The sequence below is a fragment of the Mesoplodon densirostris genome, chromosome 8 (genome assembly GCF_025265405.1).
Source record: "Mesoplodon densirostris isolate mMesDen1 chromosome 8, mMesDen1 primary haplotype, whole genome shotgun sequence".
NCBI classification, from domain to species: Eukaryota; Metazoa; Chordata; class Mammalia; order Artiodactyla; family Ziphiidae; genus Mesoplodon; species Mesoplodon densirostris.
This window is the reverse complement of record NC_082668.1, coordinates 39074890-39100085: the sequence shown is the minus strand read 5'-3', so window position 1 is coordinate 39100085 and position 25196 is coordinate 39074890. Positions and strand designations below refer to the sequence as shown.

The window sequence follows — 25196 nt, the reverse complement described above, 5'->3', positions numbered from 1 at the left end:
GAGAAAAAAGTTGTCTTTAACTCCTTACTTTCAAAGCTAACACTAAATTACAGCTACTGGTATGCAGGTATTCCTGTACTTTCTTAAAATACGAACTAAAAATAATCAAATAGATAATTTCTGACAGCAAACGATAGATAATTTCTGACAGCAAACGATGAATGCATAGGACTTGCTACCAAGTATGAAAAAAAAATGAGGTGGAATATATTCAAAAGAATAACCAGAGGTCTGAAATATTAAATAAAAGACTTGGACTTCCCTGGTGGCACAGTGGTTAAGAATCCCCCTGCCAGTGCAAGGGACACGGGTTTGAGCCCTGGTCCGGGAAGATCCCACATGCCACGGAGCAACTAAGCCCGTGCGCCACAACTACTGAGCCTGCGCTCTAAAGCCTACAAGCCACAACTACTGAGCCCAAGTGCCACAACTACTGAAGCTCGAGTGCCTAGAGCCCGTGCTCCGCAACAAAAAGAAGAGAAGCCACCACAACGAAGAGTAGCCCCCACTCGCTGCAACTAGAGAAAGCCTGCACACAGCAACGAAGACCCAACACAGCCAAAGAAAAAGAAAAAAAAAAATTTAAAATAAAAGACTTGAGGCAAACAAAGAAGGAAATGTTTATGCTAATCTCTGTTCCTACCTAATCCCTTTCCAATTTAGAATCTCTGTAATTCAAGACATTCAGATGTGAAAATAAAAAAAATGAAGTGTCTGCTAAACACCAGAGACTAGGACCTCCTAGTGGCCACACATATGATTGCCAAGAGCTGGCACTCTAATCCAACCAAACCCATAAATATTCCAGTCTTCATGTTGTGCGCATCAAGTTTGTGCTTTTTTATTACCAAGTAGCATTCCATAGTACTACAGCATGTTTACCCATTCTCTATGGGGATTCAAGTTGTTTGAGTCTGTAGAAGCTGCTGTAAACATCAGTGTACAGGTTTTTGTGTGAACACAGGTTTTAATACCACTTGGGTAAATACCTATGAGCAGGATTGCCGGGTCTTATAACAAGTATTTGTTTCATTTTATCACAAACTCTTGGTTTACTTAAGCAAGTTTAAGGACAGAGGAGAACTTAATTATTCTGTACAACAGAAGAATTTTGAGAAATGAAATGGAGAAGAGGAATTAAGAGAACAAGTAAAATGAAGAAAAGCTGGGGTAAGTGAAATTATAAAATTCCACAGTTTTATGGTGTTAAAGAAAGGGTAACAGAAGGTAAAAACATCTAATACGGATTTCTAAATTATCTGATTATCTGAATGAAAGCCTCACTTCTGTTCTCTACCCAACCCTACCCCCATCTTCAGTAAAGTCTACTGAGGGGGAAGGAGGCTTCTATGGTAGGACTCTTGGTTACTAATGCTGAACACTTAAAAAGAAAGCAGGGATTCCTTATCTTGACAGCAGATTTGGAATCCTAAAATTAAAATTATGCATAGTCCTTCAAATCCCCAGAGTTGGTATAGTCTGGAAGTGGTTAAAAAAAAAAAGTCTTAGACAAGAAATCGAAGCACTAGTTAAGTATTAGACTTGTATTTACCAAAGAGCCTGAAAGAGCCTCACTTAAGGAGGATCCTTGAGGGTAAACTGTCAAGAATGGGGTTTTTCTTAAGTTGGTATTCCTATTTTAAGGCATGTCTATCACTGGGAGTCCAAAAAAAAAAAAAAAAATGACACACACACGAAAAACTATTTCAGGTAGCAGTTAAGCTTATTAGAAAATTTTGAGAGTATATTCATTGCCATTAAAATTATAGTGGGACGGGCACCTGAGTTTGCAAGTTCTTTGTTAGAGCTCCTTGCCACGGCTAGTCCAACCTAAACCTGAAGTATGATTTCAGAACTGTGCTCACTTCAAAACCCAATAATATTCTTGGAGCTTCCCTTGCCTGTGGGCCTACTGGCACCTTGACTGCAGCAGTAGTGGTGGGAGAGTCTAAGAGAAAGTTGAGTGTTTCTATTGTCATCTTCTCTTTTCCCTCTAGACTGTGGGAAACTCTACAGGACAAAGATACTGCAACAAGTTAATGGCAAGAAAAAAGAAAAAGAGATGGAGGAACAAAGATTTAAGACTAATCACAATGTATGAACTTTATTTGGAACTTGATTCCCAACACTAATGGATATTTTATTATATTAATTTTAGGTGCAATAATGGTATTTTTTTTTCTTATTTGGCCACGCCGCACAGCTTGTGGGATCTCAGTTCCCCGACCAGGGACTGAACCCGGGCCACGGCAGCGAAAGCACCGAATTTTAACCACTAGACCACCAGGGAACTCCCAACAATGGTATTTTTTAAAGTCCTGACATTTTAGAGATACACACTGAAAAATGTATGGATAAAATGATACATCTTGGATTTGCTTCGAAACTAAATTTGCTCCAATGATCTACAAAAAATAAATGTTATTATTCAATTGAAACCCCTCTTTTTGGAGAGGAATTCTGATCCTAGGAATATTTTCAACTATCAGTGAACAAATCCTTCCCTAGGAGATAGAAATTAACAGTGTGAATTAATGAATAAATTTATGAACTGGCCCATCTGAAATCTCAATTCATTCAATAAATAAATTTTCATTTTTCATTTACTTAAAAATTACTGTGTTACTTTTATAATCCAAAAAATGTGATAACTTAAAATTTAAAATTATAGACATTTTTCTGACATAAATACATCAAATGTTTTACCTGGGAATTGAGTTTGACATCAAAAGACAGTACTGCTGGAACTAGGGGTCTTTTAAAAGATGGGCAACATCTAACCTACTGTTTGTATTTTAAACTAAGACCTAAATATCAAACTCTGAGATAAACCACCACTGGTCACATCTGATACACCTGTTTAACTGCTCCCCACCAATTCTGTTCTACTGGTTTCCCTTTCTGTTCCTTTTCTTTCTTCTATGTCTCACACATTGCTAAGTCCAGCTTGCAGCACTTCCTCCTCCTTGATATATCTTTATTCCTCATTTTTAATCTGTATTATTTGCAACGTTCTAATTACTATTCATTATGTGTTACACAGACACAGCCTTTGGATGTTAATCACTCACTGACACCTTTCAGTCTGGCCCATAAGTGACATCTAATCTCCACCAATCAGAAGCAGGTGGTGAGCAAGGATTTCTCAAATATGAGACTTCCAAAAGACATCCAGAAAAATAGAAAGTATATTCTGTATACCAACTCTCAATCTTTTCCTTCAACAAAACCGCACTAGGACAACTAACTATAACGGTAAATTATTTTACTAAACACTACAGATAAACAGTTCCTAAATGATTAATTCCTAACTAATATCAATGAAATTAATTCTTAAATAATTCTACAGGAAAAATTTTTTTCAAAATCTTTAAGCAATTTCTTTTCGTTTTTATTTTGACTAGCAACATTCATCCTGAATACCTACAAAACCAAAACAGTAACTATTCTGGACACAGGAAAATAAAAATCTCAGAAGATTCAGAGTAACAACTGATTATTCCAAGCCATTCTGCAAGCAGAGACTAAGGGAGAAAACTTTTTCAGCCTTGTGATGCCCCCCAAAATCCATTCAAGGGATAGTGGCAAAACAAGCCAATATATGGGATTTTTGGATAATCCATCTATTTTCCTTTCTGAACAGAAAAGTGTGTATTCTCTCATGGGCCAAAATCACCAACAGCTGAAGAACTGCTGGATGGCAAGATTATGCACATTAATAACTGTATACACTTGACACAATTTAACATGCAGAAAGGGATTATATTCGATTTGAATAAGTCCAGCTCTTTTTATATTTCAACACTGGAAAGCATAAGCCACACTGACCCAGGATAAAAAAAAATAACTGGGTTGGTTAAAGAGGATGTTAAGGCTTGATCCTAACAGAAATATTTGAAAGGAATATGACAACAAGAAAAAAAAAGTTATCAGTTTGGTTCAATGATGGGAAGTAATAGTCTGTGAAAAGAACCACATTGGAAGGTACAACAATAACCTACTTCAGTTTGAATACAATATTACTTACTTCACAAGCCTCAATTACAAAGTACTGATGCAGCCATTACTTTAACAATAAATTATAAGGTACAACAAAGAAATGTCTTTACCAGCAACATTATTTAGAAAGAAAAAATTATATAATCTTTATTTTAAAAGGCAACATGACAGACAACTCTAAGACAAAAATTAAACAAGTATTACACATTTAAAAAAGTTTCTCCAGGGAGTTCTCTGGCAGTCCAGTGGTTAGGACTCGGCACTTTACTGACGTCGCCCGTTTTCAACCCCTGGTGCGGTAACTAAGATCCCGCAAGTCGAGCAGCACAGCAAAAAAAAAAAAAAAAAAAAAAAAAAAAAAAAAAAAACTAAAATGTTGCTCCAGTGAGGTCCACATTCAAGACCTCCTCTCAACTGCTTCAATAACCTAAAAAGTTACTCCCTTTAGGTCATCCTTCACTCTGCAACCAATGACTTTCCTAAATCACAGAAGTAATCTGTTACCTGGGAGAATGAGGAGGGCACTTTATCCTGTAGATATCCGAAGGCCAAAGTGAAACCTAGCTCAGTGTCCAAAGCCTTCCCTAATCTGATGCTAACCTAACACTTCTTCCTCTGAGCTCAGGAGGTTCCCAAAATAAAAGTCCTACTTCCCACCTATCTTAGCCAAACAGATGTATCCAAACCTACCCAATCGTTCAAGTTTGTGTCCCCTTTCTGTGACACCCTTAATATTTACGGTATAAATTAATCTCTCAATAAGTGTTGATAAAATATTCAGCACTCATCACACACGAGCTACTGTCCATACCAAAGTACACTTTCTGTACACAACTTCAAAGTGGAAGAGAAAACCTTAACACAATAGAATATTCTAAGTAATAACGATTTATAGAGTGCTGTAGTAGCAGCACAAAAAACAAACACCAAGAAACTAATTCTGCTCCAGGTTATCAGAGATGGCTTAACAAGTGAAAACAGAGATGGACCTTGAAGGACTAGCGTTCTCCAGGAAAATGTCATGAGGAAGGAGCAAGAAACTATGTAACATTCATCACTAACATTCATTCCACTGTATTATACTCCTAAGTGATGGACAATATCTTGTATACAGACGGTATTCAGATGTGAAACTGAATGCTCCAATACTTTCTTTATGGCCTCAGCTAATTCATATTGATAGGAAGCACAATCCCAAATAAGAGAGCAATTTTGGTAAATGAATTGCCATCTTCTGTAGACCGAAACTTTCAACTGGGTTTCTAAAACGCAGGAAAACTAATCATAACTTTGATTTTCTTATCCAAAAGTATCTCATGATAAAGATACCAATAAACAAGTAATCAAAGCCACAAAATGCCCCAAATAAATAATCTACTCTTGAATAAACAAGAATAGTCAACATCTTTACTTTTTCTAATTATCTTGCAAAAAGTATGTTTGAGATAGTCTAAAGACAGAAATGCCTAAAAAACACTTCGGGGTTAAAACAGTGTTTAAATCCCAACTACCTAACAAGAATAATAAAAATATTAAAGTTATTGCCACTTCATTAGTCTGTTTCTTAAGTTGCAGAAAGCTAGACTTCAGTTCCCATGGGTGATACAATTATCAATAGCCCCAACCAACATTTCGAGATGCATCTACTTTTTTCCCTCCTTGCACTCTCTTTTCCTGCTACAGCCAACCACTCAAACACATCTTTCACGACTCACTGCCTAGGTACAAAGATGGTCTCTCGGGCTCAAATGTCCTCCCCTAATTTAAAACCGATTGATCCTTTTAGACCAAGGACACCTCACCTCCTCTATGAAACAGCCCTAAGTATAAATTAATTACTCCGTTCGTTACCCAGGCTCCCAGAACATGTTGCTTACGCTTTTTTTAAGCATTCATTTGCCTCATATAAGAATGAAAAAGTATACATATCTGTTTCCCCATTAGGCTGTAAAACTTGATGGCCTTAGTCTTTATTACCTCTCACAGACTAACCCCGAGCCAGGAACCTAGAAACGATGTGTGAAATAAAAGTTGACTCTTGGAAGCTCGTGTTTGATGAAAATTTCAGATTCCAAGTCAGAAATCAAGGAATGCAGTTCCAACTTCCCATGCCTCATCTCTTCTCAACAGTGACCCTACTTCCTGTCATTTCTGGATACTCCCTGACGGCGGACGCCAGCCTATTCCCAACGTTTTCCTAATGCATACTCTGTATTTCACAAAACGACCAACTACTTGAAATGCTTTGGCCATTAATGTGCCTTCCTCTCTTCCACCAATAATATGGTGGAAAGAAAAAGACCTTTGCTTTCTTTGGAGGAAGAAAAAGACCCATATTACACTAAAAGTGATCCAGGGAGAGAAAAACTACCAGATTTTATTCCCAAATCATTTCGAACAACAACAACAAAAAAAAACAAGATAAGTATCTTGTACGCCTTAAGACATGCAGATTAACCAAGGTTAAGAGTAATGGGCCTCAGTCTGACTAAACTCGACTGAAGGCTGCCCGGAAAGCGGATGCCGTATTTCAGTGTTTTTCTGACTCTCCCATGCACAAACTATGCCAACGACAGTTCCAAGAGGCGAGGAAGACTTTGTTCCCACGCGCTCTTCCCCTCTCCCTTGCCCAGGAATCTTCCTTAGCGAGCCGTTTAACGAGGCCCCCGGGTCAGAGAAGAAAAGCAACGCTGAAGCAGCAGCTCCCGAACACTGAACAAAGCGCCTGTCGGGGGTGTATGAGTAGGACGCCATTACGCGGGGCAGTGGCCTGCGCCGCTGGCGCCGAGCAGACGACGCGGGCCCCGAAGCGCGGGCTCGGGCCCCCAGAAAAGGAACCACAGGAAGAGGCAAAAACCTAGGAAGACAAAGTTTTAGCAGGCTGGGCAGCGGAGAACCTACGTAACAAGGGAAAGACCGCTTACCTTCGTGGGTTTTCGCGATCTTCGCCATTTTGTCCACTCGAACACACAGACGGAACTGGCGCTCCCAAGAACTTCCGCTCGTCGCCGCTGCCACGGAGAAAAACAGTTGGGGGCCGCTCTCCACGCAAGCGCCAAGCGGGAGCGCGCTCCGTCGATGACACGTGACAGAACAGCCACCTAGATAGAACAGAGAGGTGCATTGTGGGTGGAGGGAGGAGCCAGGGTTGGGCCCGGAGGCGGTTTTCCCCGTAAACCGGAAAAGGGCTAGGTGAGCCTTAGTGCCTTAAAGTGAGTAACGCTGCCTTGGAGTAAAGTGGATTACACCAGGGTATACCAGGGCAGTTAAAAACAGTCACTGAAAGAAACATTATGGTTTCAGGGCTGGAAGAAGGCTCAGGCCTTCAATCCCCTTCCTCCAAATTAACCGGACCGGCGTTCTGGAGCCAAACAAAAGCTTTCTTTAGCATGTCTCAGATGTTGCAGTGCTTAGTTACAGAAACAGTTACAACAGTCTCATCCCTCGCGCTGTAATTCAAGGTCATTTTTCTTTCTTTCTAAATACCATTTGGATAGGAGTTTCGTCTACAATATACGTTCCCGAACACTATTGAAGTTCACAAAAAGTGGGTAAATTGTTGCTAATCCCATAAATCCCATAAAGTGGATAAACTGGCTAATCCCATTTAAGAAATGAGGAAAAAAACTAGGGCGGGGGGAATATATAAATTGTGCAATATCACTCAGTTATTAAGTTACACAGCAGGAACTCTGCCAGTCCTTTAAAGCCTTTTTAAACTTTCTGAGTTCTTAGAAAAGCCCTGATCGTCAGCGTTAACACTAATGAAATGCCTCTTTTAATCCTAAACGTCATTCCTAAATCAGGAATTTTTAAAAGATAAAAATACAGTGGTGAGGTGGATAGGGAGGGTGGGAGGGGGACACAAGAGGGAGGAGATATGGGGATATATGTATATGTATAGCTGATTCACTTTCTTATGAAGCAGAAACTAACACCATTGTAAAGCAATTATACTCCAATAAAGATGTGAAAAATAAATAAATAAAATATATGCTAAAAAAAAATACAGTGGTCTTTTTTCTTCTAAGCATCAGCTATAGGAGCATAAGCTTGTATTGTGACACTGGCCTTGGACTCTGAAGAACAAAAGAACTTAAGAGGGAAGTTGGTACTGGAAGCAGCCTTGTAAAGCAGGTAAGGGTCAGGTTATAGCTATCACAAAGAAAACAGTTTACCTTGCTGTGTGACTGACTCAATACAAATATGTAGTAGAAACTTTAGTAACAAAAAAGTGAGTTTTTTTATTAGCACCGATGAAAAAATCAATTTGATGGGTTAAAGTTTTCATTTGTTTTAATATAGGTTAAACAGTAGCCAGAGGAAGGGGATGAGATAAGAGAGGAACATGTAGATTATGCCAATTGTTGATAAATTCTAGTTCTTGGATTGTCAGAGGGTCCACAGACATTCCTTAGATGGTTTATAACCTACACATTGATTATGTATATTCTTTTACAGATACAAAATAGCGTATTTTAAAATAATAAAATGAATAAGAAATAATGAATTAGAAAAGGGTGTTATATGTCCATCAATAACCAACAAGCTAAAAGAGTTCAGCCATGTTGGCAAAAAGATTGCAAGTATGTTGCATTTCTTGATTCATGATTTTTTATCTTAAATTCGTTTATACAAGACAATCACAGTCATGTAAAAATATATGAAAAGGAAATTCACCAAAATGTTAATAGTGGATATTTGTGAATGATGGAATTTTGAGTGTTTTTTTCTTTATAATTTTTAGTATTTTCCAGATACTCCGCTATGAGCATGTATTATCTTTATAAACAGAAAAAAATAAATGAAATGAAAAGCATTTGTAACACTATGCTTTGTCACATGTCCTTTGTCTTTCCAAGATAAAAGCTGTGCCCGCTGGCCACTTTGTATTATGTTATGCACATAATTTCTCTAGGTTCCTAGGTATCAAGTTACTTTTGTAGGGCAAGGACATATATTGGGTAGTGAGGTATGAGAGACTTTGCCAAAGATCAAGTGAGACTCCCTTCTCTTAATCTATTAAAAGATGAATTGTTTTTAATAAAAGAGTGACTTGGATTTTTACACAGTAAGAAACAAGGGTTTTTTAATAAGTACTCTTTACTTTCCATTTCCAATATTAATAAATAATAATCAGATATTATTTAAAATGGATTTCCTACCCTTTTCTGGTGAAGTTTTTTAATTTCAAAAGTCAGAAGGGGTGATCTCCCCTCCCTTTTATAACCTAAACCATTGAGAGTGATGACACCCAATTAAAAGGAGAGTCCATTCCTTTTCTTATCAAGGACACTTGGAGGCTTGCTTTCCCTAATCTCAAAAAAATATTGGACTTCCCTGGTGGCTCAGTGGTTAAGAATCCACCTGCCAATGCAGGGGACATGGGTTCGATCCCTGGTCTGGGAAGATCCCACATGCCACAGAGCAACTAAGCCCGTGCACCACAACTACTAAGCCTGTGCTCTAGAGCCCACAAGCCACAACTACTGAAGCCTGCGCGTCTACAGCCCCTGCTCCTCAACAAAGGGAAGACTGCGCACTGCATCGAAGAATAGCCCCCGCTTGCCGCAACTAGAATAAGCCTGCGCACAGCAACAAAGACCCAATGCAGCCAAAAATAAATAAATTTATTTTTAAAAAATATTGCAGGGCTTCCCTGGTGGCACAGTGGTTGAGAGTCCGCCTGCCGATGCAGGGGACACAGGTTCGTGCCCCGGTCCGGGAAGATCCCACATGCCGCAGAGCGGCTGGGCCCGTGAGCCACGGCCGCTGAGCCTGCGAGTCCGGAGCCTGTGCTCCGCAATGGGTGAGGCCACAACAGTGAGAGGCCCGTGTACCACACACACACACAAAAAAAAAAAATATATATATATATATATATTGCAAAGTAGCAAGTATACATAATTTTTCTAGACAAAAACCAAGATATAATAATTTTTCAGAATGTTAAGTGCTAGCTGCACAAATTACCTTTGGAGATAAAGCTATAAGGGCCTGGAAGCTCCATGCTATTGGAAAACCAGTGACAATTTATCAAGCCCATCTTTTCAGAGATAAAGGGACTGTCACAGGATAAATGGACCACAATCTTGATGTGTAATGTTGAGCTTTCCAGCAATCTCCTGTATCAGAGGTACATCAGACTCTACCTACCCCAGGCCAAAAATCTACTTCCATCTGCCTTTCAGTTATGTCTAAACTTCCAAAACTATAGTTTTATTTCTGAATATGCCAAGTTCTGAATATGCCAGTCAGTGTGCCTCTCATGCCTGACTTTCCCTTCTAGCTTCAACTGACCTGACCAAACTCTCTATTTAGGGGAACAGCACTGGGTTGTGCTGAAAGAGACAGGCACCTGGCCAGCTACCTAGAACCTGGCCTGGAATACAATATGTACACCCTGTCCATAAACAAAGGAAATTATTGGCTAAGCCAAGATTCTTCTCCTGGAAATTTTAACTTGAAATATGAAATGAACTTGCTAGTTGCTCTTGAAACAGAATCAGAGGAAATTGTCACTTCCTCTGGAGAATCATGAACTCCTGTTGCTTGAGTCCCCACCACTACCTTGAATCCAAAATCACCTCCAGCTCCAAGCTTCCAAAGTCCCATTCTTTAAATAATACTGCTCTTCTTGAACTAGCTTGGGTGATTTCTCTTCCTTTCAGCTATACCAGGCCTAACTAGAACAGAAGAGCATATATTAATATATGTGTGAATTAACTAGCTTCTTTTTCTAGCTAAAAGTCAGCTGAGAGCTGTCTTTGATTCATAGTGGTGAAATACCTAGATTCAGAGCACACATAAGTCAAGTAGGTGTTCCAGATAGCTAAGAGGATTGTGTCTCAGAAGCATCAGATACCTAGAATGCTGTGATGGTCTTCTAATGTGTCAACTTGACTAAGCTACAGTCCCCAGTTATTCATACAAATACTAACATAGGTGTTGCTATGATGGCCTTGTGGATATGCTGTAAGTCCATAATAACTGACTTTAAGTAAAGGAGATTGTCCTAGATAATCTGGGTGGGTCTAATTCAATCGTTTGAAAGGTCTTGAGAGCAGAACTGAGGCTTTCCTGAATAAGAAAATTCCATCCGTGGACGGCAACTTCAGCCTATGCCAGAGAGTTCCAGCCTGCCCTTACTGATGGCCTGCCCTATAGATTGTGGACTTGCTTATTAGCCAGTGCCCACAATCGTGTAAACCAATTCCTTGCAATAAATGTCTTAATATGTATCTCCTACTGGTCTGTTTATCCAGCTGAACCCTCATTAAAACAAATGCTAGGGCTTCCCTGGTGGCGCAGTTGTTGAGGGTCCACCTGCTGATGCAGGGGACGCGGGTTTGTGCCCCGGTCTGGGAGGATCCCGCATGCCACGGAGCGGCTGGGCCTGTGGGCCATGGCCACTGAGCCTGCACGTCCGGAGCCTGTGCTCCGCAACGGGAGAGGCCACAACAGTGAGAGGCCCACGTACCGCAAAAAAAAAAAAAAATGCTAAAGGTAAATCTCACCATTCATTTATTCAAAAAATATTTGAAGACCTATCAATAAATATTCAGCAAGAACCCATGATATATCAGACATTACTTTAGATGCTGGGAATACAATGTTGAACAAGATACTGGCCTCACTGGGACTTCCCTGGCGCTCCAGTGGTTAAGACTCCACACTTCCAGTGCTTCCACTGCAAAGCGCTCGGGTTCCATCCCTGGTGGGGGACTAGGATCCCACACGCCACACAGCGTGGCTAAATAAATAAATAAATAAAAAGATACTCTCCTCACGGAGATCAGATTCTTTGAGGGAGAGAGATTAAAAATCTATGTGTGTTTATATAATTTCAGGTACTATCAAGTGCTATGAAGAAAAATAAGGCAAAGTAAGGGGAGAGTGGGCAGGGTGGCAGGATAGACAGAAAAGGTGAGATGTCTGTGAGGATGACATCCGAGCAGATACCCAAATGAAGTATGGGAATGAGGACCTGTGGAAAGAGTATGCCAGACATAGCAAGTGCCAATGTTCCAAGGTGAGAGTGAACTTGGGGTGTCCCAAGAACAGCAAGAAGGCTGGTGTGTCTAGAGTGGAGTAAGGGGAAGAAGAGTAGCATGAGATGAGGCCAGGTACCTGTGGTACCTGGCAGTACTACATTGTTGAATGGTTAAATTAATATTGAATGAAGGAATCTGCCAAACTTCCCTGTTCTGTACTGTCTCTGCTAGCTTACAAAGAGACCTACCACATAATTTTTGTTACTGGATTCTCAATGATAGATGTACCATACAAGGGCAGGAAACACTGTCACTAATGACTCAGCTTAGGATGGCGGTTTTCACTCGCTGAACTAAGAAACTGGCTGAGGGTGAAGGAAGGTGGGAGGTCAGGACTGGAGAAACAGGATTTGTGAAGAGGGTAAGGGATGTTGGACAGACTAGGGTCCTTAGGTCAACGACAGGTGATCTGCTGTAGGCAGGTACCAGAGTCAACCTAGATATGTTGGCAGTAATAACAACAATAGTAGTACAAAGCTGGCAGTTTTTGATGTCACCCAAAACCCAAAGAGACCTACTAGGCAAGGTATTCTTTCCTAGTGATGGGAGGTACAAGATGCAATAGTTTGTCCTTTACTTGGGAGGGGATGTCCAGGCATGCCCCAGGCCACTACGCCCCTAACACAGTGGTTCTCAACTGGGAGTGATTTTGTCTTCCAGGGATACTTGTCAATGTCTTCAGATATTTTTGGTTGTCACAACCTAATCCTCTTTTCCTAAAGGTCCTCCTTCCTATTCCCACCCCCATCTCCTGTACTCCCTTTCACCTGGCTTACTCCTCATCCCGTAAAACTGACCCAGTGTCGCCCCACCCAGGAAATCTCACCGGAGGAGTGAGATATAAATAGCATGCTTTGATACTGCCCTCCTCCTTAAATACCACAAACATCTCTAACTACTCTAGCCACGTTGTATTATAATTGTTTCTATGTGTCTTTCTCCCTGAACTGGCTTGTAACACCTAAAGCAAGGTGAAGTGAGCAATTACTGGCATCTAGAGCACAGGACACTGCTCAACATCATGAGTCCCACAGGAAAGCTCCCCACAACAGAACTTTCTGGCCCAGAATGTCAATAGTGCCACCCTGGGAAATTCTGCCCTAAAAATATCACTAACGAAGCAGACCTTAATTTTCATTGGGTTTATCTCCTACCCTCTGGAATATATATGTCTTTCCAAGGCCTCCAATGTACCTACCATTTCCTGGTCATTTAGTCTGATTAACATGATTAACACAATGCCATCCATATGATGGATTGATATGACGTTCTGCTATCCAGATCCTTTAAGACTATATTATGATAGGGACTTCCCTGGGGGTCCAGTGGTTAAGACTCTGTGCTCCCAATGCAGGGGGCCTGGGTTCGATCCCTGGTCAGGGAACTAGATCTAGCATGCCGCAGCTAAAAGATCCCACATGCCTCAACTAAAGATCCCGCATGCAGCAAATAAATACCCTGCATGCTGCAACTAAAATCCCACATGCTGCAACTAAAGATCCTGCAATCAACAACTAAATATCTCGCATGTGGCAATGAAGATCCCGCGCGCTGCAACTAAGAGCTGGCACAGCCAAATAAATAAATAAATATTTTTTTATAAAAGAAAGAAAAACTTAAAAAAAATGACTATATTACAATAGAGTTATTATGATAGACAATATAATGGGAGAGTTAACATAATCCAGGAGTAAAACTTACAATGTATACTCCTGTGCAGTTCAAGAAAGTGAATACTGTTTGAAATCCTTATTGTTAGGGATGGAAAACAACTATTTCATCAAATCAGTACCTGCTTACCATGTACTTGAAGTCACATTAATCTGCTCTAGCTACCACCTCTAGCACAGCAACTGCAACTGGGGCTACTACTTGCTGAATTTGTGATAGTTTACTGTTACCCTCCAGGGTCTGTGCAGCCTTTGTAAGGACCAGACTTCAGTTTAGACATGAAGAGGACCACAACCCTTGCATTCTTCAGGTCTTTAAGGCACTAATCTCTGCCACACTTCCTAGAGTATGATAATGTTTTCTATCTACTATCATGGCAGAGTGTGAGGGAAGCTGTTCATTAGCCTTCCCTACTATGTTATTATTCCAGGAACCAATACCACAGTTTAGCCAACTTCTAACTATATTCATTCCAATTAAACATTTGGGAACTTGGGAAATGGCACTTGGCACTATGAACCAGACCTGGGCCCGGACTCCATTTATAACCCTAGATTCCCACTCTAACAGGGACTATTATGACTCTTGGGTATCAATGTCAACTTGTACAGGGTCCACAGCACTCAAAACATTTGGTTATTCCACTTTTCCCAATGAACAGTTACCAGAGCAAATGATAGGTGCCTTTGGAGAAGTACGAGGGGATTCATTAACACATACTTACCATAGTGTTACATGGTCCTGCTTCCTGGGGACCTAGCTTCTCTTTCAATCAAATGGTCTGAAATCAGAGTTCTACATCTGAAAACTAGCTCAGGCATGGAAACCATTAAAGGATCAGTTTTTGAAAAATTTTTACTGGGATAGCTTCAGCCTCCTGAACATCCAACCTTGACTTCTATTGGTTGTATAGATTGAGCAACATCCCTGTAGGCTGCCCATCAATCTTGCCTCTAAGGACACCCTGTTGCATTAACAATCTCTGTATCTTTCCCCAGGTCAGGACCCCCGATGCAGCCATTTCGACCTTGTGCTAATTATAATTGTACCCACCTTGCTTCTGAGGGTGAAGCATCACCACTTGGCCTCTATTTTGGGATCCCATCATCCCCATTGCTTTCATGGAGCTAAGCTATGTAACTTTTTCAGGTACTATCACCTGGGGCCTGTAAAGGACAGTCACCATGAGTAACAGTGCTGTGCTGAGCCATGTTGCAGTCTGAGGCAGAAGGAAAAATCAGTAATATTGATCCTGTCTTTAAAATTTTGACATTTGTTCATCCTGGACTTTTCTGCATTAATATTATTATCTAAATACCATATTAAAATATTATTTATCTTGGTTACTGAGATTTTTGGCACCCCCTTAAATTTTGAACCTGAGGCCAGTACCTCACTCACTTCCCCTCAGTCCTGTTCAGTGATGCTGGTGCCCTTCACATTTCTTATTGCTTTAGGGGAAGGAGTATCCTCTGAGCCTTCCCGTGGAGCATAGTCATCTTCTAAGTTTTCTAGCCTTAGTGTAGAATACCTACTCTAGCATACCCACCTCTCTGAGCCTTTTGACCCCTTCTTCCACAATCTTCCACAGTAGTTCTGCCATTTCTACACCACTTAACGGGAGCCACCCCAGTAGAGTATTAGCACTGCCTCCCCTGATCCTTGTCAGCGTATTCCATATCACGGGATAGTACTCCCATATTGATAAATCCTCCTATTCATTACCTTCTGCTACCCAGCCCTACCCCTTGATCTGAGACCCTCAGAAGTTAGTTCCTTATGTCATCCTCCAGCTCCTGCTGGTACATATTAGCTAGGTCCTTTGACTCCTTTGAGGTGTCCCTCTCCTCCCTTAGCAGGCCCAGCATTTCCTTGGCCAGGTGATGTGTGACTTAACCGCAGTTATTGGTCTGTTGTCCAGGAAGGAAAATTCTTGAGTGGAGCACCTGTCTTCCAATAAGTCAAAGGTTTCTGTATCTTCTTCAAGCAAAGAGGGGGCACTAGCTTTTTCACAGAGAGGATTAGGCCACATCTCTAGGCTCAGAGGATTCAGGGGAACCTAGGATTTCAAGTTGCCTGGGTGCACTGACCCAGATGTCCTGATCCTATTCCTCCTGATTGAAATCCTTCCCAATCAGTGCCCTCACTTTGCATAAAAGAAATGCTGAGGCTGAAAATTTTGTCCACTTTTGGAGCTCTGCTTTTTTTTTTTAATTAGTTTGTAGAAATGGCTGAGTTTTTCTCTTTTTCTTTTAATATTTATTTATTTGGTTGCACTGGGTCTTACTTGCTGCATGCAGCCTCCTTAGTTGTGGCATGTGAACTCTTAGTTGCAGCATACATGTGGGATCTAGTTCCCTGACCAGGGATTGAACCCGGGCCCCCTGCACTGGGAGCATGGAGTCTTATCCACTGCGCCACCAAGGAAGTCCCTGGAGTTCTGCCTTTTTTTTAAAATAAATTTATTTTTTAAATTTATTTATTATTTTTGGCTGTGTTGGGTCTTCATTGCTGCATGCAGGCTTTCTCTAGTTGCGGTGAGCGGGAGCTACTCTTCGTTGTGGTGCTCAAGCTTCTCATTGCAGTGGCTTCTCTTGTTGTGGAGCAGAGGCTCTAGGCTCATGGGCTTCAGTAGTTCTGGCACATGGTCTGCAGTACTTGTGTCTTGCAGGCTCAGTAGTTGTGGCACACGGGCTCAGTTGCTCTGCAGCATGTGGAATCTTCCCAGACCAGGGCTTGAAACCGTGTCCCCTGCATTGGCAGGCAGATTCTTAACCACTGCGCCACCAGGGAAGCCCTGCCACTCTTCGGTCCTGGACCTGACCATCAGCCTTTTTTGCTCTCTGGCTGGAGAGACAATGAGACTCTCCTTATATACTACCAATGATGCCCTCCAGCTTTAACACTTAACATTATTTCTTAGTGATTTATCGCTCTCAGCCTTTCAGTGTCTATCTCCCAGTATCTCAATAGGACATATTAGCGCTTCACCTACCACCAGTAAGAGGGTGCTCATTGCCAGCCAGACTGCAGGTGATCCAGATCTAAAAATTCCCATTTTAGAATCCCCTTTCTTGGATCACAGGTTGGGTTCCCTATAAAGCAGACTCTGAGATGGAGATTTGCATGCAGAGGGAATCAGAATCGGGCAGAAGCAGCAGCTGAACTGCCACTCAGTTGCAACAAAGACCTCAATTCTATGGGGAACTCTGTAGATGTTTTGGCCCTTTAGAGGTGTCCCAAATTGGGGCAAGGGAGTTGAGGCTTTATACTCTCATATCAACATGACTTTGGATGTGAGCTTCCCCGGGCAGAGAGCATGACCTTGGGAGAGGCAGCTTTCTTTTAACTAGGCGCAATACCCAGAGAGGGATGCATCAGAGAGCTGTCACCCAAAGAACTTCCAACAGCTCTAGTTATGAGAGGAGAGAGAAAGGAATCTGGGCAGCCTATAGCATCCACTACAAGTAAACAAACGTGTCTTCCATGAGATGACAATGATGCAGCCAGATAGAGGATGACACTATCCCCTAAGGGTATGAACCTCAAAGAAGCTTGGGCTTTCACAAAAAGTGGATAAATAATGGTCTGAAAGCAGTAGTGAGGAGTGATGGACACAAGGGTCCTGCTTTCTTGACCTTGAAGTACACAGGTAGTGCGCAGGTAGTAGATGGGTTGGCAAATGCCCCTTCCCAAAGTTCTCAAAAAACATTTTCTTTCTTGGAATGGTGATTAATTGAAAATAATTTTTAAAATCATTTTTCTTTCTTCATGGCAATTTATCAACAGTTATGCCTCTCCAGGAGTCTCTACGTGCAGAAATTGTGGGGTGAGAACACACACGTGCTCTCACTTCTGAAAACTTCTCTCTCTCCCACTAATGTAGTGATTCTCAAACTCTAAGAGCACTGAAGTCCCTGAGGAGTTTCTTTTTTAAAAAATATTTATTTATTTATTTTGGCTGCACTGGGTCTTAGTTGCAGCACGCAGCGTCTCTGTTGGGGCATGCGAGATCTTTAGTTGCAGCACATGGACTTCTTAGTTGCAGCATGTGGACTCTTAGTTGAGGCATGCGGACTTCTTAGTTGGGGTGTGCATGCAGGATCTAGCTCGCCAGCCAAGGATCAAACGCGGCCCCCTTGCATTGGGAGCTTGGAGTCTTACCCACCGGACCACCAGGGAAGTCCCCCTGAGGAGCTTCTTAAAAGTGTAGGTTGTAAACCCAAATTCCAGAGAGTGATTCAGTAGAGTTTGAAGTGAAGCCCAAGAGTTGATCATCTTTACAGGTGGCCTACTACCATGAATTGAGAAACACTGCATATCAAAGCCTCTTTTCTCATCTATATCTGAATTCTGGGAGAAGGCAGACAGATCTCCCATGTTCCATGGTCAGAAGGAGAAATAAATGTACCCAGTGTTCAGCAGCCACCCACCCCCACCTACTTTTAGATAAAATGTGCCTATGGGTGAGAAAGAATGAGCAGCATCGATATGAGAGAAAAAGCACAGAAGACCTTTACAGGGAGCCAAACTTCAGCCAAGGCAATTGTTCTCAACGCCACAGGATGCAACACCTCCTTTATTCTCCTGAAATAAAAATCATAGAGAATATGACCTGATCATTCTGAAATATCAATATAATACCCTAACTGAAATATAAACAAAAGAAAAATGCTTATGATAAAAAGATATATTGAGGAGTAGGAGATTTTATGAATCACAGGTTAGAGGTTCCAAAGGCACAAAGGAAAGGTTTAAGAGTGAAAATCAGGAAAGAGGAAGCACTGAGCTGTATAATAATGAGGCTAAAGGAGAGAATGATTATTAGAGGGACTCTTAACTTAGACATTGAGCAAGGATAACAAGCAGAGGTATCTTGCTATTAGGTTGTCAACATAAATGGTCCTGGGACTCCTCAGGTGGGTGGAGCTAAAGCAGGGTTAAATGGACTCTCATGTCACAATCTTCTATGGCAAGGGACAGCAAACTCTGGCCCATTAGCCATATTTGGCTGCCATCTTTATTTTTATATTTGGTGGTAAAATATATATAACAAAATATACCATTTTAATCATTTTTAAGTATATCATTCAGTGCATTAAGTACATTCAATGAATTTCTACATTAAGTACAAACTATTGTACAACCATCACAACTATATATATCCAAACATTTTTATCACCCCAAGCAGAAACTCTGTAACTATTAAGCAACAATTTCCCGTTCCCCCTTCCCCTGAGTCCCTGGCAATGTCTAATCTTTCTGTCTATACAAACTTGCCTTTTCAAGATATTTCATGTAAAGTGGAATCATACAATACTTGTCCTTTTGTGTCTGGCTTATTTCACTTAGCATATTTTCAAGGTTCATCCATGTTGTAGCATATGTCAGAACTTTTTTTTTTAATAGACCGATATTGGAGTATAATTGCTTCACAATACTGTGTTAGTTTCTGTTGCACAACAAGTGAATCAGCCATATGTATACACCTGTCCCCATATCCTCTCTCTCTTGAGCCTCCCTCCCATCCTCCCTATCCCAGCCCTCTAGGTCATCGCAAAGCACCAAGACGATCTCCCTGTGATACGTTGCTGCTTCCTACCATCCAACTATTTTACATTTGGTAGTGTATATATGTTGATGCTACTATCACTTCGCCCCAGCTTCCCCCTCCCACCTCATGTCCTCAAGTCCATTCTCTAGGTCTACCTCTTTATTCCTGCCTTGCAACTAGGTTCATCAGTACCTTTTTTTTTTTGATTCCATATATATGCATTAGCATACGTTATTTGTTTTTCTCCTTTGTGACTTACTTCACTCTGTATGACAGACTCTAGGTCCATCCGCCTCACTACAAATAACTCAAATTTTGTTTCTTTTTATGGCTGAGTAATATTCCATTGTATATATGTGCCACATCTTCTTTATCCATTCATCTGTGGATGGACATTTAAGTTGGTTCCATGTCTGGCTATTGTAAATAGTGCTGCAATGAACATTGTGGTACATGTCTCTTTTTGAATTATGGTTTTCTCAGGGTATATGCCCAGTAGTGGGATTGCTGGGTCATATGGTAGTTCTATTTTTTAGTTTTTTAAGGAACCTCCAAATTGTTTTCCATAGTGGCTGTATCAATTTACATTCCCACCAACAGTGCAGGAGGGTTCCCTATCACCACACCCTTTCCAGCATTTATCGTTTCTAGATTTTTTGATAATGGCCATTCTAACCAGTGTGAGGTGATATCTCACTGTAGTTTCGAGTTGCATTTCTCTAATAATTAGTGATGTTGAGCATCTTTTCATGTGCCTCTTGGCCATCTGTATGTCTTCCTTGGTGAAATGTCTATTTAGGTTTTCCACCCATTTTTTAACTGGATTGTTTGTTTTTTTGATATTGAGCTCCATGAGCTGTTTGTATATTTTGGAGATTAATCCTTTGTCTGTTGTTTCATTTGCAAATATTTTCTCTCTCTGAGGGTTGTCTTTTTGCCTTGTTTATGGTTTCCTTTGCTGTGCAAAAGCTTTTAATTTTAATTAAGTCCCATTTGTTTATTTTTGTTTTTATTTACATTACTCTAGGAGGTGGGTCAAAAAAGATCTTGTTATGGTTTATGTCAAAGAGTGTTTTTCCTGTGTTTTCCTCTAAGAGTTTTATAGTCTCTGGCCTTACATTTAAGTCTTTATTTAATCCATTTGGAGTTTATTTTTGGGTATGGTGTTAGGTAGTGTTCCAATTTCATTCTTTTACACATAGCTGTCCAATTTTCCCGGTACCACTTATTGACGAGGCTGTCATTTCTCCAATGTATGTTCTTGCCTCCTTTGTCATAAATTAGGTGCCCATATGTGCGTGGGTTTATCTCTGGGCATTCTATCCTGTACCACTGATCTATATTTCTGTTTTTGTGCCAGTACCATACTGTCTTGATTACTGTAGCTTTGTGGTATAGTTTGAAGTTGAGGAGCCTGATTCCTCCAACTCCGTTTTTCTTTCTCAAGATTGCTTTGGCTATTTGGGATCTTTTCTGTTTCCATATGAATTGTAAAATTTTTTGTTCTAATTCTGTGAAGGATGCCATTGGTAGTTTGATAGGGATTGTACTGAACCTGTAGATTGCTTTGGATAGTACAGTCATTTTCACAATATTGATTCTTCCAATCCAAGAACATGGAGAACTTCATTCTTTTTAAGGCTGAGAAATATCTCATCTTATATATATATAAATGTCACATTTTGTTTATCCATTCTTCTCATTCTTCTATTGATTGACAGTGGGTTATTTCCACCTTTCGGCTATAATAAATAATGCTGCAATGAACATTGTTGTACAAATACCTGCTGAGTCTTTGTTTTCAATTCTTTTGGGTGTATATATACCTGGGAGTTGAATTGCTGAGTCATAATTCTATGTTTAGTTTTTTGAGGAACTACCAAACTGTTTTCTAAAGCAGCTACACCATTTTACATTCCCACTAGCAATGCATGAAGAATCCAATTTCTCCACATCCTCACCAACACTTTTTTTTTAATAGCTATTCTAATAGGTGTGAAGTGGTATTTCATTGTAGTTTTGATTTGCATTTGCCTATTGGCTAAGGATGTTTAGCATCTTTTCATATGCTTATTGGCCATTTGTGTATCTCCTTTGGAGAAATGTCTATTCAAGTCTTTTGTTCATTTATTAATTGAGTTGGGGGTTTTTTGTGGTTATTGTTAACCACAGATTATATATATATATATATATATATATATATATATATATATATATATATATATATATCTGCCTCCAGTTCCTAGCACAGAGCTTCTAAAACCCCTGAACCCTTGTAAAACCCTGAGTGATAAAAGCACTAGGAGCATCTCCTGTTCTAATATTTCGTCTTTGACAGTGTCCTTGACACAGAACTACTAAAACCTTTAGTGAATTCCTAAGGGAGAAGAGTGCTAGGAGCATCTTTTATTCTATTGAGGCAACTCTGAGTGGGCTCCTGGATGGCTACTAGATTGGGGTTTGTCACCAGAAAGACCAAGTCATAATTAGAAGCTTGGAATTTTCAGTCATCCACTCCTCACTTCTCCAAAGAGGGGGGGCTGGAAATGGAGTAAATAATTGATCATGTCTATGTGATGAAGCCTCCATAAAATTCCAATAGTATGGAGTTCAGAGAGCTTCCAGGTTGGCAAACACATGCATGCCGGGAAGGTGACACACACCAACTCCATGAGGACAGAAGCTCCTGTACTCCGGACCCTCCAGGACCTCACACTATGTATCTCTTCATCTGGCTGTTCGTCTGTATCCTTTATCATATCCTTTAATAAACTAGTTAACATAAGTGTTTCCCTGAGTTCTGTGAGCCTCTCAAAAAAATTAATCGAACTTGGACTTCCCTGGTGGTCCAGTGGTTAAGACTCCATGCTTCCAATGCAGGGGGCAAGGGTTTGCTCCCTGGTCGGGGAAGTTCCACATGCCATGGGATGTGGCCGAAAATAAATAAATTAATTTTAAAAAATTAATCGAACCTGAGTAGAAGGTTATGGGAACCTCTGATTTGTAGCCAAACCAGACAGAAGTTGTGGGTAACCTGGGAATCTACTACTTGTGATTGGCATATGAAGTAGGGTGGGTGCAGTCTTGTGGGACTAAGCCCTTAGCCTGTGGGATCTGACACTATCTCCAGGTAGACAGTGTTAGAATTGAGTTAAACTGTAAGACACCCAGCTGGTGTCAAAGAGAATTACTTGGTGTGGGGCAAACCTCCACACATTTGGTGACAAAAAATGAATTGTTTTGTGTGAGTAGCAAAGGAGACACACAGGAGAAATACATAGGTGGGAAACTGAGTTTTTCTAATTCACTATGTGTTGACTTTCACCCTGTTGACAGTGTCTTTTGATGCACAAGCTTTTAATTTTGATGAAGTCCAACTTATCTTTTTTTTTCTTCTGTTGCTTGAGCATTTGGTGTCATATCCAAGAAATCATTGCCAAATCCAATGTCATGAATAATTTAGTTCTGATTCTAAAAAACAATGTGTATTATAAATTATTCAAATAGTACCCCCCCAAAATATATAAAATGAAAAGTAAAAGCCTTACCTCACATGTCTCATTCCCCAATGGTTAAGTGTATTTTATGTATTCATTAATTAATGTTATACATATACAAACACATTCAGTATATATATTATTTAATTTTTACACCAGATTCTTAAAAGGAAGACTGTTTAAGAAGGGGGATGTTGGCAGAAATTACATACTATAAAATCACAAATTATTCCAAAAAGGAAAGAGTTCAAACACAAAGATGCTAATATGAATAAATAAGAAGCATCTTGATAAAATCAGACTTTAAAAAAGGTCAAAAGATGATAGGAGGCCCACATAAGAAAAATAAATCAGTAGCTTCTGGGTCAGTGAATACCTAGAGATTGGGGAGAGTAGCACACTCAGAGATGGAAGCTTAGGGCTTCCCTGGTGGCACAGTGGTTAAGAATCCGCCTGCCAATGCAGGGGACATGAGTTCGAGCCCTAGTCCGGGAAGATCCCACATGCCGCAGAGCAACTAAGCCCGTGTGCCACAACTACTGCGCCTGTGCTCTAGAGGCCGCAAGCCACAACTACTGAGCCCATGTGCCACAATTACTGAAGCCCGCGCACCTAGAGCCCGTGCTCTGCAACAAGGGAAGCCACCAGAATGAGAAGACTGCGCACCGCCAACAAAGAGTAGCCCCTGCTCGCCGCAACTAGAGAAAGCCCGTGCACAGCAACAAAGACCCAATGCAGGCAAAAATAAATAAATAAATAAATATATTAAAATAAAGAGAGATGGAAGCTTCAAGTCCCTTCCCACATAAACTTGCCCTATGCATTTCTTCCATCTGACTCCATATTCCTGAGTAATAGTCTTCTATAATCAACTGGTAATCTAAGGATACACTGAGTAAAGATGCTGGGGAATGTGGAATATGCCTTGAAGACCTGTAGCAGAGAGATACTACAGCACGACTGCCTTGTCTATGCATATATCATAAAGGCTGCATTAGTCAATGGTTTGAAGTACAGCTGATCCTTGAACAACATGAGTTTGAACTGCAAGGGTCTGCTTACAGGTGGGTTTTTTCTTTCTTTTTTTTTTTAAATAAACATTTATTTATTTATGGCTGCGTTGGGTCTTCGTAGTTGCGTGCGGGCTTTCTCGAGTTGCGGTGAGCAGAGGCTACTCTTCGTTGCGGTGCGCGGGCTGCTCATTGCAGTGGCTTCTCTTGTTGCGGAGCACGGGCTCTAGGCGCACGGGCTTCAGTAGTTGTGGCACGTGGGCTCAGTAGTTGTGGCTCACAGGCTCTAGAGCACAGGCTCAGTAGTCGTGGCGCACAGGCTTAGTTGCTCCACGGCATGTGGGATCTTCCCGGACCAGGGCTCGAACCTGTGTCCCCTGCATTAGCAGGCAGATTCTTAACAAATGCGCCACCAGGGAAGCCCTGGGTTTTTTTTCAATAGTAAATACTACAGTGCTACACAATCCACATCCACAGTTGCTCGAACCTGAGGATGCAGAAGCATGGATATAGAGGAGTCAAGTGTAGGGAGGGCTGACTGTAAGTTATACTTGGAGTTTAGACTATGAGGAGGGTCAGCACCCCTAACCCCCGAGTTGTTCAAGGGTCAAGAGTCAATAGATCTTGGCCTGAGCACCCTTCAGATTAAGCATCAGATTTCTGTCTTATAGGTTTTCTTGTCCTTTGAAGGTGCTTGAAAAACAGAGAGGATGTGAATATCTGTCTCTGGTAAAACAAAAACAAAAATGAAGACATACTCAGCCAGAAATCTGAGTTCTCTGAAACTCAAGAACATGGAGACAAACAATCATACAGGAAAGAATACATTGCTGAGAAGAGTACAATTACCACAGAACTCAGTGTAACAAACCTGCATATAAAGGACACACAGGGATTTTGAAAATGCTGCATATCTCTTCTTTTTTTTTTTTTTTTTTTTTTTTTTTTTTGCGGTACGCGGGCCTCTCACTGTTGTGACCTCTCCCGTTGCGGAGCACAGGCTCCAGACGCACAGGCTCAGTGGCCATGGCTCACGGACCCAGCCACTCCACGGCATGTGGGATCTTCCCAGACCAGGGCACGAACCCATGTCCCCTGCATCGGCAGGCGGACTCTCAACCACTGCGCCACCAGGGAAGCCCTGCATATCTCTTAATAGTCATCTATATAGGTAATAATGATAAACATTTTGCATTCAGATGCCAGAGTTAACTGATTTAAAAGTTGAGTTACTATTAAATTCTCAGAGCTGTGCAACTAGTTGTGTATTTTTAGTTTAGGATCTCTATTTTTCCCAACATGATGTTTCTGAATTCATCTATTCTTAAATTGAAGACTACATAATTTACTTCTTATAAATAAGTATTAAATGTGAACAAAGAAATGTAATCAAGCAGTAAAACATTCTCTG

General features: G+C 40.8%; 1 protein-coding gene across 3 annotated transcripts in view; it reads right to left on the bottom strand.

Annotated features, from left to right (window-relative positions):
• SF3B1 (splicing factor 3b subunit 1) overlaps nt 1-25196 on the bottom strand; it is a 63752-nt gene that overhangs the window by 31499 nt on the left and 7057 nt on the right. For all 3 annotated transcript variants that reach the window (XM_060107298.1, XM_060107294.1, XM_060107296.1), the window contains exon 2: nt 6924-7100. In XM_060107298.1, coding sequence (XP_059963281.1) covers nt 6924-6951 — 28 coding nt within the window. In that variant the 5' untranslated portion in view covers nt 6952-7100. The remainder of the gene's footprint in view (nt 1-6923; nt 7101-25196) is intronic.